This window comes from Triturus cristatus, chromosome 8, assembly GCF_964204655.1.
Source record: "Triturus cristatus chromosome 8, aTriCri1.1, whole genome shotgun sequence".
Lineage (NCBI taxonomy): Eukaryota > Metazoa > Chordata > Amphibia > Caudata > Salamandridae > Triturus > Triturus cristatus.
The window spans coordinates 167,624,916-167,639,406 of record NC_140591.1 but is presented as its reverse complement, the minus strand read 5'-3'; the positions used below and the strand labels follow the sequence as shown (position 1 = coordinate 167,639,406).

At 46.3% G+C, this 14,491-nt stretch overlaps 1 protein-coding gene across 5 annotated transcripts in view; it reads left to right on the top strand.

Annotated features, from left to right (window-relative positions):
• The first annotated feature begins 1,559 nt into the window (after positions 1–1,559).
• SH3BGR (SH3 domain binding glutamate rich protein) overlaps positions 1,560–14,491 on the top strand; it is a 403,616-nt gene continuing 390,684 nt past the window's right edge. For all 5 annotated transcript variants that reach the window (XM_085621246.1, XM_085621245.1, XM_085621243.1 and 2 more), the window contains exon 1: positions 1,560–1,689. In XM_085621246.1, the coding sequence (XP_085477372.1) occupies positions 1,645–1,689 (45 nt within the window). In that variant the 5' untranslated portion in view covers positions 1,560–1,644. The remainder of the gene's footprint in view (positions 1,690–14,491) is intronic.

The window sequence follows — 14,491 nt, the reverse complement described above, 5'->3', positions numbered from 1 at the left end:
CTGGGCACAAAAGGGGATCTAGTGCACATCCTGCTGGATTGCTTAACTATATTAAAACAGCGTAAATTATGTCTGCGCCCAATATTTTTAAAATATGATATAAGAACACAGGCACAGGCGGTCAACCTGCTCACGGAAATGCCTTCTATCGAAATTGCAATTGCTCTAGGGAATTATATAAAGGTAGTACAGAGATCCCTAATAACCTTGACCTGAGGACTAGCTCTCTGCCAAATTTCAAGTAATTCTGTTCAGCCGTTCGGGCTGTAGCTGTGTCTAAAGGTCCTATGGAAAAATGCATGGGAAAAACGCGTTTTGGGACCCCCCTTTTATCTCAGCCCCCGCTTGACGAATCCCCCCGAGACTTTCAGGGTAGGAGCGGAGCGTAGCGCCCCACCTATTTTGAAAAATTCGCGAGGATTCGTCGACCGGCGCCAAAGTTATTCAAAATAGAATGTTGCGGATTTCCTATGGAAACAGGGTCCTAACTATAACTACCTACTGGCGACCGCCAGTAGGTAATATATATATATATATATATATATATATATATATATATATATAAAATGTTCCTTTCACATTTTTGTGTGATTATGTTAATACTTTCCTAGGATAAGCCTTTTTTCTTTTTAAAGTGAGGAATGTTATACAGGCATGACATTACTCCATGTGGCTACACTTCCTGTGATGTCATTGTGAATTACATATGCCAATAACTCCCCTACTATTTTTCTTAGGATTTGTGGCCCGCAAAGAATCTTTCTATGGCACAGTGCAAGTTATGAAGAGCACTATTGCTGGACATGTGTGGTGTTTAAATGAGGTTCATTCTTGCCATGAAAAGTATGAAAAACCAAAGTTTGGAGACATTAATTACTACACAAAAAGAAAACTAAATGTTTAAAATAATAAGCAATTTATCGCAGGGCAGCTTGATCGGTTCCCCTTTCTCTCTCCTTTTACGGACGGTCTGGTGAGAGGCAGGTGCCGTCGGCAGAGAAATCAAGGAAGGAGTCGAGTGGAAGGCTCTTTCAAGCTTTTGTTGATTCCCTGTCAGTAGCACACATCCACGATTAGAACATATATTTATATAACAAATGTTAATATATACCAATATATCATATCAAAGTTTAAGAAAAATGTAAAGTTCATTTTAGTTGCCTCATATTCCATCATTGAAAGATGGTTAAAAAAAATACAACAAAAACTAACCCATTTCAGAAAATTTTTATTTTATGTTTATATTTAGCTAAAAGCAAAAAAAATAAAGGAGTTGTACTTTACCATCTAAAACTAAAAAACCTTTTAAAAACAGGGTTCGTTTTTGCGGTAAATGCTGACTTTTAAGATGGCGAGTGTGTTGACCCTCGACCCTTATAGCAGTGCGGTTCCTCTGAGTCCCGTTTGTATTTGTTGCAAAGAAGTTCTGGGCACAACAGATGCTTCAGGGAACCAATCTCTTACCCAGCTGTCGCTTCCCAAAATATCCACCGGCCAATGAGCGGAGCAACAGCGAGCAGACTGACAGAGCCGGCTACGCTGATATTCACAAGCGGGTCACTGAAGATCTGGTTGTTGGGGGGCTCGTTTGTCAATCTCGGGAGCCCGTCTTTGCAGCTATAGATCTCCTCTCCTGCACTCAGAATGGTTATCAAAGTATTTGTGGCTAATGTTGCAGGCTCTACGGCAGTAAGTTTGTTTCCTGTTATTTTTTTGTTCAAGTTAACGTGAGGCGAGAATATTAAGTCATTAATGTTAACGCCTGCAGGAGAAATGAATTACGTTAGTGCTCGTGGTAACCTCATTGGAGTTGTATGATTTCTTGAAAATGCATATTCGATGTGATTTTTTACCTTGTACTGCTTTGCAACAAACTGTCACATTTTTCACTAAGTGCCTGGGAAATTCTGCAAACGAAATTATATTTTGTAAAGTTCTACATTGAAGGCTGGGTATGTAGTGTAAACAGATGGCTTGTGGGAAATCGATCCCACAGAGGCAGTGGTAGTAGTGGTCATGGTGCAAACTTCGCCGACTTTGTGGGGGGAGTATATTAATGTCTGGCAGCTTTATTGTACGCACGTTGTGTATTTCTGGAAAGTTATAGAAAAGGCGTAATATGTGCTCATATAATACGTTTTACAATATGTTTAACGACAGCATGCCTTAAACAACGGTTTGCTTTTCTCTTGGAGCACGCTGCAGTTCTACATTCCAGGGCAGTATTTTATTTCTAGCCGTAGGAAGGCCACGCTCTGAGGCGGTGCAGGCGTGGAGAGGGGCTGTTTCCTTTTATATCCAGTGTTCACAGTGAAGCTCGGATTCCAGTCCTGTCTCAGCAATTACCCCGGCACTTATTTACTGCAAGACACATTGTAAACGTAGATGACAGACTCCTCAAGAAACTTCGAGAACCAGCAAGCAAATTTTACAACGTAGTTTTCTTTCTTAACAAAAAGGGAGTTGAATACATAGTTGATAATGCTAAAACCAAGATATATAAAACTCTAAAATAAATGTCATTGAGCATTTCAGGGAGAGTTAAAATCTCAACATATCCTCTAATTTCTCTTACTTAATTTTATCTTTTATGCATCCAACACATTCGCTAGTGTTCAAAACAGTCTAACTGGAAATTCAGACAGGAACAACATTTTCACGTGAAAATTCCCATATCGCAACCTTAACAAGTGAAGCTGGCGGAGCACGAGCTATGTGGCTTACATACCTTTTAACTGCGTTTATTGATAGAGCTGTCAGTTCATTGTTCTGATAGAGAAGTACAATTCTTCATGTTGAAGATAAAATAATTTTATTGCGTATAATGTGGTATAGGAATAGAGTTTCTGTCTGTGAACCTAGAAGACATGTTTCCAAGTTTCTCACTCGACCATATTGAGTAAAAGGGCACATCATTTTCAGCCTGAGAAATGTCTTGGCAAAAGAGAGTAACGGCAAATCATAAATTAGAATTCTGCATATTCATAAGTTACAACTTTTTCACGTAGGCTATACTACTTTATAAATATTTTGCTTATTGAGTTTGGAGTGCACGGTTTTTCCTTTTGTAAATTTGTCATACTTTGGGTTACTTGTTCCCGCTATGTGCTCCTACACTGACAAGGCCCGAAAAGGATACTAAATGCAAGCTTATCCTAATTGCTTTTTGCTCATGAATCTTTTATGTACATGTTCCTACAACTTTTGCATTACCTGTGCTTTAAATACATTACATAGGTATGTACATTGATGGCTAACGCGGCAATGCCTTAAATGGGCTAAAATAAGTGCAGGTACTCATTAAAATAGAGGTGTGGCAAGTGGGCGGGGCTAAGGGCAAAATATCGTCATACATAATGACTTATGCACCAGTTGCAGCACATATTAAAACACATGACATGCGTTTATGTAAAAAAAAAAAACAATTAACTCATTACAGAAAATGAAAGTCATGATGGCACTTTCACCCGAATGGTCGCTGCGCACCTGATTGACAGTGCAGGATCTGTCTAGAGACCCTGTCCTGTTAATCACAGCGTGGCACAAGCCCTCTCACCCACCTATCCCCCCTGCAGTTTGGGTACATTCAAATGGGTGCTGCTGGACTCTTCACCAGCAACTCTGCAAAAGGCTTCTTCATCCGAGTGATTTACAAGCTCCGACGAAGCAGAGCGGCCTCTACCCTGCACTGGAGGCGAAATCTAACCTGAGAGTGCGTGCCGTGGATCAGGGTACCGGTACTCTCCCTGGCTACAGAGAAAGTGCCGGTACTGACGGCAAAAAAAATCAGAAGTGCCGGTACTCAGTACCGGTGAGTACCGGCCCATTTAAAGCACATGTCAACAATTTTACCTTTTATTTTATCCTAATTAAATGTAATATTCACTTATCATGCAACTACTTTCTATGCAATCTTTAAAAATACTGTATTGATTACTGCACTTTACTACTTTTTTTCTGCACATTATAGGCAGGGTCCATTTGGGTGCATGTTATTTCTCAGATGAGTGCAACAAGTACATTTGTCAGTACCGAAAAAGTTTCTAATGTGTTTGTGCAAATTCGCTTTGCATGTCTTTTAGATTTAGACATTTTTCTATCTCCCTCCAAAGTACTCCGAAAATACGTTTCAAATCATTCTGGATATTACTTACAAGTAGAACACACACCCAGTTAGGGCAATCAAGCCTAATATTATTAGGTAAAGGAATTGACTCGCACTTTGAAAATGACTGGTGATTCATGCAAATCCACTTTAGTCTTTATCCTGCTGTGCAGTTTTCAGTTAGATTTTGTGGATTTGTATCCATGCTAAGTGAAAAACTGTGTTTGTTTTTCAAAACAGATTTTCCTAAGTTCAGAATTGGAAGTATGGCATAGGGTGTGGCAGTGAGCATGGATGGTCTATCATCTGGACCGTCTTTTGTGTCTGAGGTCATCCCAACGTATCTTATTGTGTACAGCTTCTGTAGAAATCCGTTGGTGGGAAGAAAGTAATTTGATCCCAGTTATATATTGGTGTGACGTTATATTAAGATCATAAACAACTTCTTGTTTACGGCTGTGACGTCACAGCCATTGGATGCCGTACTGTGGTCTTCCCTTGCCTCCTTTGGGTCTTCAGGAACCCTAGGGTAGCATTGGAAGTGCAGATTCCGATTTGCCACCCCCCCTGAGCCTCAAGAGATCCGAGGAAAGCAGTGGAATGGTTGATGATGATTCTCAGTCTCCCCTGATCTCCCCAGCTCCCCTGGGCCTCAACAGACCCAAGGGAACTGGTGGACTGCGGGGCGTGATCTGGTCGAACCACCTGCTGTCTCCATTGCTTACTGGGGGCCTTCACAGGGCTACTGCAGGAAGTAGTTTCCAGGCATGCTACTTTGTTGCTCAGTGTCAACACAGCCAAGCATGGCGCCCTCCCATTTCTTTCTGGGAGAGAGCGGAAAGCAACCAAATAAGAAAGGGCGAGAAGAGATTAAAGAGCAGTGCTTAGTTTGTAAAAGAATGAGTGCAGAAACCCAACGTTTTGCTCAGAAGCCTGAAGGCTCAATTGAAGGTTGGGTTGCAGAATCCCAAGGCTGCTTTGTCTTGATTCCTCCTCATGCCACTTTAATCTGGTACCAGCACACCCTCCTCCTTCATTTCACTCTTGCAGGTTCTTTTTCATCCTTGCTTTCTCTCTTTGTCACTGTTTTTCAACCTATCTCTCCCCCTTTTTGTGTTTTTCTCTCTTGTTTTGGGTCAAAGTTAGATGATTCCAAATAAGTCCTGGTCCCCAAAAAAGAATGCTGGTGGGTCTGTCTACAGCCGCTAGCTTAAATTAAGCACTGTGAAAAATGGTCGGTGTGTGTGAAAGATGGTCGGTGTGAGAAGGTGTCAGATATATATATATATCACCTAGTGGTGGTCGCCACTAGGTTGTTATAGTTAGGCCTGATGTTCCATCGGAAAAGCGTTTTTTGTGTTTCAAATAACTTTGGCCCTGTTTGACGAATCTCCACTAAACTTTCCAAAAAGGTGCTACTTTCCAAAAAGGTGCTACATTTTGACTAGTTTGTGCATGGAAAGTTTCTAGTTTCGGGGTGATCCGTCAAATGGAAGCTGAGAAAAAGGGGGGGGTTCCAAAATCACCAAATATTTTCCATAGACTTCTTTAGACAAGGTCATAGCAAAAACTGCAATAGGAATTACACCAGGAAGGAAGCTAGATCTTGGTTTTTGCTTTGAGGTTAATCAGTTCAGTAGTTTTTGAGAAATTAAGGTTAAAAAATAACTATACATTTGGATGGTTGAGCTGCAATTTAAAAATAGAGTGTTCTGATTGGCCCAGGGAGCTTTATTTCCCTTGGGCTATCTTGCTTCTGTGGGAGTCAGACTCACACAGGAGTGAGCGCTCTGATTGGCTGCCAGAAAAATGTTGTTGGGAGCCATTACAGGACTCGCTGACTCAGTTCCCTGTCTTGAACTTTAAAGGAGGACTAATATATGGGGCGAGGGCATTTAGGGTCCTGGAAACCCATCCCATGGGGCAGGGTATATTTGAGGGGAGGGGGCACGCGGCTCCCTCCCTGAGCCATTTTCATCCCCAGGACCAATTATTTATTAAGGGTAGAGGGGCGCGCAGCTCCCCACACAAGCCATTTTTGGTCCTGAGGAGCGCATACCGTAGGGCCCAATTGAAATATTTAGGGAGGGGTTGCATTATTATTAGGTCCCATGGACCCCGTCCCCGGGGCCCAATGTATTTAATAAGGGGAGGGAGTCGCGTAGCCTAATTAGACTCTCGGAGGGTTCAGCGCACCCCCTCCCTTTATTAGTCAGCCAGGGGGATGGGGTCCCAGAGCCTAATAAGACTCAGGGAGAGAGCTGCACGACACTCCCTCTTTTTTATTAAATTTGGCACCTGGGATGGGGTCCCCTGGGCCTAAGTGTAGCCTCCCTCCCCTTTTTAATTGGCTTTGGCCCCAGGGGGTGGGGTCCCTGGGGACTAATAAGGCTCAAGAAGAGAGGCCGTTTAGCCCCCCCTCCCAAACAAAAAATGGCACCAGGGGATGGGGTCCCCGGGCCCTATGAAGGCTTGGTGAAGGGGTGCTGCATGAACCCCTACCCTTTGCCATTTGGTTGGACCCTGGGATGGGGACCCCGGGGCCTAATAAGGCTTGGGGAGGGGGTATGCATGCCCCTTCCCCATTGATTTTGCCACAAGAAGGGGTCCCTGGGGCCCAAGAAGGTTTTGGAAGGGTGGGCCGCGCAGCCCCTCCCCCTTTTATTGTATTTGGCACCAAGGGGATGTTGTCCCTGGGGCCTATTAAGGCTTGGGAGGGACCTGCATGCCCTCCTTCCCTATTTAATTGTATTTGGCCCCTGGCGATAGGGTCCTTGGGGCCTTTCAAGGCTTGGAGAGGGGGCCATGTTGGCCCCCTCCCTTTTTATTGGAGCTGGCCCTGGGGTGTCAAAATCACCATGCATTTTCCATAGACTTCTTAAGAAAAGGGTACAGCAAAAACTGCTGAACGGAATTACACCAAATACGGAAATAAGCTCGATCTTGATCTGCAGATTGTGTTTTTTTTTAATGCAATTCGTTCTGTAGTTTTTGAGAAACAAAGGTTGAAAAATAATTGTATATCTGGAGCTGCATTTTAAAAATAGAGTATTCTGATTGGCCCAGGAAGCTTTATTTCCATCGGGCCATCTCACTCTAGCGAGAGTTAGATTCACGCGGGAGCGAGCGCTCTGATTGGCTGCCAGTAACATAAGGAAAATGTTGCTGCAAGCCTTACAGGACTCAGGGACTCAGTCCCCGGTCCTGAAGTTAGAAAAAAAATAAAAGGCAGGATAGGGATACCCTGACGCACTAGGCCCCATGGGGTGGACCCGGAGGGACACCCTGGATTCCAAAAAAAAGAACAATCTGGAAAAAATGTTGCAATCCCACAGGACTCTCGCCGGATTGAAAAAAATAAAGTAGCAGCTGTAGGAGAGTAGGGTCTGCTTTCTATGTTCACCCCCACTTTTTGCTTTTGCTTTACTGGTTTACGACTTAGATGTGGCTGTGGGCCTGCTAATCAGACCCACAGCCCTGCTGTTCTCTCTCTAAATTAATACTATGTACTTTAGGTGCATAACCCATTTGGATAGGATCACCTTATTGGCCCCTGTACAGTGTACCCTAGGTACCCAGGGCATAGGTGTACCCTAGGCCTACCAGGGGCTGCAGCATGTATTGTGCCACCCCTGGCCTGGCCTTCCATTTTGACACAACTGGCTGATCACTCAGCTGGGGCAAGGTCGTGTAATCACCCCTTGCTTAGGTGTAGTATTCCTATACCTAACTTACATATAGACACATGGGTACCTATCAGTCACTCCTATGGCAGGCCTTGACAATCCTGGAGGCAGAGTGCTTGGTAACATGTGAGATGGTGCTCTAGCATGAGCTGAGCCTGTCTGCAGCTTTCGGAACCATGTCCTTATAGCTGTTCTATGATATAGCCTACCATATACTCTTAAAGTACCTTATAATCTTAGACGGTTATGGTAACTATGGTTTGGCTTTATCAAAACATGTCGTGTAAGGTGTCTAACACTCGGGAATAATACCCCCATGCCATTTCTGGACATGAGAATATTATTCCCCCCTTCTAGAGGGAAAGACATGTTAAAATCATACTTCAACTGTTAGCCTCTGACCAAAGCCTCAGCATCACAAAATGGATGCTGCTGCCACGACACAAGTCTGACCTCCTGCAGCTGGGAGTGATCCCAGCCAGGGAGGCCTGGACAATAGGTTTCCTGCTTGGGGAGGTGCTAGCACCTCCCCAGACAGCCTTTAGTGTATTGGGGCAGGGTGGGCTGAAAGGAATGAGACATGCCTGGGGCACACAAGGTGTTCCTTGCATAGTCCAGTTCAAACCGGCGCTGGGGCACTCCAGCCCCAGCTCTGGCGCGAAACTGGACAAAGGGAAGTGGGTGTAACCACCCCCTCCCAGGTCCCACCCATAAGGCGTGACCTAGCAGGTATCCCAGCCCCCCAGATTAGTATAAGAGTGGGAGTTGGGCCTCAAGACTTTAGATTATCCTGAACCTGCAAAACTGAACAGAAACTCTGGACCTTCGACATTCGACGAAAGAAGAAGACTGAAGAATCTCCCTTGTAGCCAAGGAGTGGCTACCCTGTGCAAACAGGCACCATCAAGTGACTACCCTTTGCTTTGTGAAACGTTCGACGAGGAACCGACTGCAGAGCCCGACCAGAGCCTTGATTTCCAGACTTCTCCGACCCTCATCCACATCTGCAGCAGAGCTGAGATCCGTGGAGGCGACGAGCGACGTGGGACCGGCTACCTGGGAAAAGTGGCTAGTAGCTTACAGCGCAGCTTCTGAGGTACCCTCGAAGTTGTGCACCGGGGATTGAGAAGCCCCAACCCCAAGCACCATCTGCACCGAAGACCAGCCCCCCACACTCCACGAGTCCTGCGTGGGGCCCTTCAGCATTTTCCTGCTTGCCGCGTCTGTCCGGTTGCTTGCCCGCTGGCTAGTGGCCTTTGTGACGACGCTCCCTGAAATCTTCTGCGCTGGTTTGGCTCCTCCAGACTGGCTCCCGCTTCTCTGCAAAGAAGAAGCACCCCAGACCTTCCTGGTCTGCACCAGAAGCAAGTCCTTTGTTCTTCGTGGGTTCCGCTTGCCAAGGCTTGGTGAGTCCTAGTCCAACTTCGACGCCGCCGACAGCAAGAGCCTTCGTGGGACAGCTCGCCTCCTGGTCCTGGTCGTCCTCGACGCTTCCTGGTCCTCCTGGCTGCAGCGACAAGCTTCACCCTCACCTGCAACTCTTCACGACATCGCCTGGTTCCTTCCTGGTTCCACGTGGTCACTGGCTAGTGACCTTGACTCTGTCCCTTCTGCTTGCAGGTTTCTTCTCTTCTTGATCCCAGCCTTGGGATCCACCGGACACTCTCCCCTGACTGCCTGTCAGCATCTTTCTTCAGGCATCCATAGGAGTCGACGACGAAAACGACGCATCTTCACCCCTATGCACCCGCAGCCTGTGGGCTAGGTAACTTGGGTACTCCGGTGCTCATCAGGATAGTGACTATCCTAGTGTCTAGTTTTCAAGCCTCAACTTCCTAGCTACTCCGGAAGTGTCCTAAATCTATCCATTTCTAAACTGTAACATTGCTATTGACTTTTACGCATTACGCGTGAGTGTTTCCACTCTGCACACGAATCCCGTGGGCCTCCCACTTCCTAACTAACGCTAGTGTAGTGTAGCCCCAGCGATTCCCTAGGCCTAGGCCTATTCTATTTCCGTGACAGTGGTTCTTATACCACTTACTTAGTATATGGTTTGCGTGGCCCCTAGGGCCTAACTGTATTACCTGTGTGACTTACTGTATGCATTAATAAGACTGTGTTGTACTTACCTCTAAACTCATAAAGAGTGCTGAGGGTTTGCTTAGAATAAATACACTTTATTTTATATATATATATCTGTTGTGGTGTCCTTTCATTTGGTATTCAAGGGATTATATATGGTATCACAGCTGGCTTCACATGCCATTCAGAGTTTAGCCTAAGACTGCTCTTGTCCATGCTACCACTAGGATAGCTGGTCTATAAGGTTGACTTTACAACCAATCACCATAAGGGTATTTGGACTGATATAAGGTGTACACTATAACTAGTGACATCATACATCAGGCCAACTTCTCACATTGGTGAGCAGCGGTTGGGATCTGAGCTTGCTGTTGTAATACCATTGTAATCTTGAGATACTAAATTGAAAGATCACACAGATATTGTCTAGGTACATATAACATAGATTATTATACTTAAGTCCTACTGGACTTTGTAGTTGTAGGTTGAAGGGAATAACACACCCTGACTACAACTACTAGAAAGGTTTAGTAGATACAACTAGTGTAGGTAGGTGCACACACCACACCCTCACTAGATCATGCCTCTGGGAGGAGATCAAGTAGATGCTCTCTCAGGAGGGGCAGGTCTGCAGAAGACCCCCTCTAGGTATGATACCTTAACATTCCAGGAGATGAGACAATTGTGTACCTCCAGAGGAATAAAACAGGGTGCAAACCCTACCCTCCTTCAGTTAAGACAACTCCTAGAGGAGTATGATGCTCAGAGGGCATCACAGGAAGGTGCCCTAGGCACAGAGGAGGGTCTACCCACCACAGAGGAGTCAGATGGGGCTTCAGATGGGGAGGTAGACAGCCAGAGCCAAGTAAGGAGACTTAGCCAGGCTAACTTAAGTTTACATGGGAGTTTGCATGGGGTCCCCCCATACAGACCCACAAGTAGACATTCACAGAGAAACAGGAGGGACAGACCCCCTTCAAGGGAATCCATCCACTCCCATGTCTCTAACATCTCTAATGCTTCCTCTCACAGGGGAATGACTTCACCTGAGAGAAAGGAGCATGCAGCCAGAATGAGGGAGGCTAATCTGAGGATTCAGAGGGAAGAACTTGCCCTTGCCAAAGAAAAGCTTGTTCTGGCTAGAGAACAAAAGTTAAGTGGGTTAGAACCCACTGGTGGCAGCAACATTCCTAGAGATAGAGACAGGCACTATGATAATAGAAACCTGAGCAAGATTGTCCCTCCCTACAAGTGTGGGGATGACATCCACAAATGGATAACTGCTTTGGAGAGAGCTTGCAAAGTACAGCAGGTACCCCAAAGTCAGTGGGCAGCTATCTTGTGGCTCTCCTTCTCTGAGAAAGGAAGAGACAAGCTCCTCACAGTCAGTGATGAGGATGCAGATAATTACACTGTCCTGAAGAGTGCTCTGATTGATGGGTTTGGCCTAACCACTGAACAATACAGGTTGTTGTTCAGGGATACCCAGAAGACACAGACTCAGGACTGGACTGACTTTGTAGATTGTGCCACTAAGGCTCTGGAAGGCTGGCTATTGGGAAGTAAGGTTAAGGACTATACAGGATTGTATAATTTGATCATGAGAGAACAAATACTTAACAACTGTCAAAACCAGCTATTGCATCAACACCTGATTGATTCTGATCTGACTTCTCCCCAAGAATTGGGAAAGAAGGCAGATAGATGGGTCAGGACTAGAGTTAAGCAGAAAAACCAGAACCAGGGCGGTGATCAGAAAAAGGCAGACCAGAAGGGTAATGAGCAGAAACAAAAAGACCAGAAGTCTTCACCAGGCCCCCAAAAGGCTCAGGGGGAGGGTGGTTCCAAAAAGGATAAGAAGAAGGAAGGCCAAAAGAAACCATGGTGCAACTATTGTAAGTCTACCTCACATTGGTTTAGTGAGTGCACCAAAAAGGATAAGCCCCCAGCCACCATTGCCCCTAAGGCAACTGTACCCCCTAGTTCAGCTGTAAGTGGTGGTTCCCAGCAAAAGGGTGTAGTAGGGTTAACCCTGGGAACTGAGGAGGATTCTGGCCTAGTCAGAGTACCTACTCAGGCTGTCCTGATCTGTGATGGGGACTTAGCTTTGTCCTCTACTGTAGGCCCCAGTAACCTGGGCAAGTACAGACAGACACCTTTTATCAACCAAAGAATGGCTCAGGCCTACAGGGACACTGGGGCTAGTGTCACAATGGTGACACCTGCTTTTGTGGACCCTGGACAGATCATACTAGGTGAGAATTACCTAGTGACCAACGCTAGCAATGCCACTACCTCCCATAGTGTGGCTATTGTTAACTTCTCCTGGGGAGGGGTAACTGGCCTCAAGAAAGTTGTTGTTAGTTCAGACCTCCCTGTAGAGTGTTTACTGGGCAATGATCTTGAAACTTCAGTTTGGTCTGAAGTGGAGTATAGGACCCATGCAGAAATGCTGGGGATAGATGCACATGTCCTTGCTGTGACCAGGTCACAGGCCAAAAAGTGCAACACTGAACAAGTGCTGGATCCTGAAACTATGGACCAGTCACAATCCAAGAGAAAGAGCAGTAGGGTTAAGGCTGTGCCTTCCCCCCTGCCTCAGGTAGTGGATCAGCCCTCCCAGGAGGATGATTCTGAGAGCCCTGAAGGAACTGTCCTAGAAGAACTTGAACCTGATCAGGTTGAGTTTCTTGGGACAGGGGGACCTTCAAGGGCAGATCTGAGGCAGGCTCAATTAGACTGCCCCTCTCTTGAACCCCTCAGACAGCTGGCTGCTGCTGAGGCTGCAGGGAATGCTCAAGGTACCCATAGAGTGTATTGGGATGAAGGGCTACTGTACTCAGAGGCTAGAGACCCCAAGCCTGGTGCATCCAGGAGGTTGGTCATACCACTGAAGTTCAGAGGCTTCCTTCTAACCTTGGCCCATGATATTCCCCTTGCAGGACATTTAGGCCAGAACAAGACTTGGGACAGGCTTGTCCCTCACTTTCACTGGCCCCATATGTCAGAAGATACTAAGGAGTTTTGTCGCTCCTGTGTCACCTGCCAAGCCAGTGGCAAATCAGGTGGCACCACAAAGGCCCCCCTCATACCACTACCTGTGGTGGGGGTCCCCTTTGAAAGAGTGGGCATAGATATTGTAGGACCAATGGACCCACAAACAGCATCTGGGCACAGATTCATACTGGTGATAGTGGACCATGCCACCAGGTACCCAGAAGCAATTCCCCTGAGGACCACAACAGCTCCTGTTGTGGCAAGGGCCCTGCTTGGAGTATTCTCCAGAGTGGGCTTTCCAAAGGAGGTCATTTCTGACAGAGGTGCCAACTTTATGTCAGGATACTTGACTGCAATGTAGAAGGAGTGTGGTGTTAACTATAAGTTCACCACACCCTATCACCCACAGTGCAATGGGCTTGTTGAAAGATTCAACAAGACCCTAAAGGGAATGATAAAAGGATTACCAGACAAGCTTAGGCGAAGATGGGACATCCTTTTACCCTGCCTTCTGTTTGCTTACAGAGAGGTCCCAGAAAAGGGGGTTGGCTACAGCCCTTTTGAGCTTTTGTTTGGGCATCCTGTAAGAGGACCCCTGTGTTTGGTGAAGGAAGGATGGGAGAGACCTCTCAGACAACCCAAACTAGACATAGTGGATTATGTACTTGGTCTCCGCTCCAGGATGGCAGAGTATATGAAGAAGGCTTCTAAAAACCTTGAGGCAAGCCAAGAACTCCAAAAAGCTTGGCATGACCAAAAGGCTGTACTGACTGTTTACCAGCCAGGGCAGAAAGTGTGGGTGTTGGAGCCAGTGGCCCCAGCAGCACTCCAAGACAAATGGTCTGGACCCCACACTATTGTTGAGAAAAAGGGAGAAGTCACCTACTTGGTGGACCTTGGGACTCCCAGAAGCCCCCACAGGGTGCTTCATGTCAACAGATTGAAGGCATATGTTGACAGGGCAGACATGGGGCTACTCATGGCTACAGATGAGGGGCAGGAGGAAGAGAGTGACCCTCTCCCAGACCTGTTGACTCAGAACCCTGATGATGGCTCAGTTGATGGTGTGGTCTTTTCTGACAGCCTCACTGTCCATCAGCAACAGGACTGCAGACAAGTTCTGCAGGCCTACAGACATATGTTCTCTCTGACCCCAAGTCAGACAAACTGGTGCACCCATGAGGTGGACACTGGTGACAGTCTGCCTGTGAAGAGTAAAATCTACAGGCAACCTGACCATGTCAGAGACTGCATAAAAGTTGAGGTACAAAAGATGTTGGAGCTGGGAGTCATTGAACCTTCAGAGAGCCCTTGGGCTAGTCCTGTAGTCCTTGTGCCAAAACCTCACACCCAAGATGGTAAGAGAGAGATGAGGTTTTGCGTGGATTACAGAGGTCTCAATGCTGTCACTAGGACAGATGCCCACCCAATACCTAGGGCAGATGAGCTCATTGACAGACTGGCAGCTGCTAAGTTTTTGAGCACATTTGACCTAACAGCAGGCTACTGGCAAATCAGACTAGCTGAGAGTGCAAAGGCCAAAACTGCTTTCTCGACCCCAGGAGGACATTATCAATTTGTGGTAATGCCCTTTGGTTTGAAGAATGCACCTGCCACT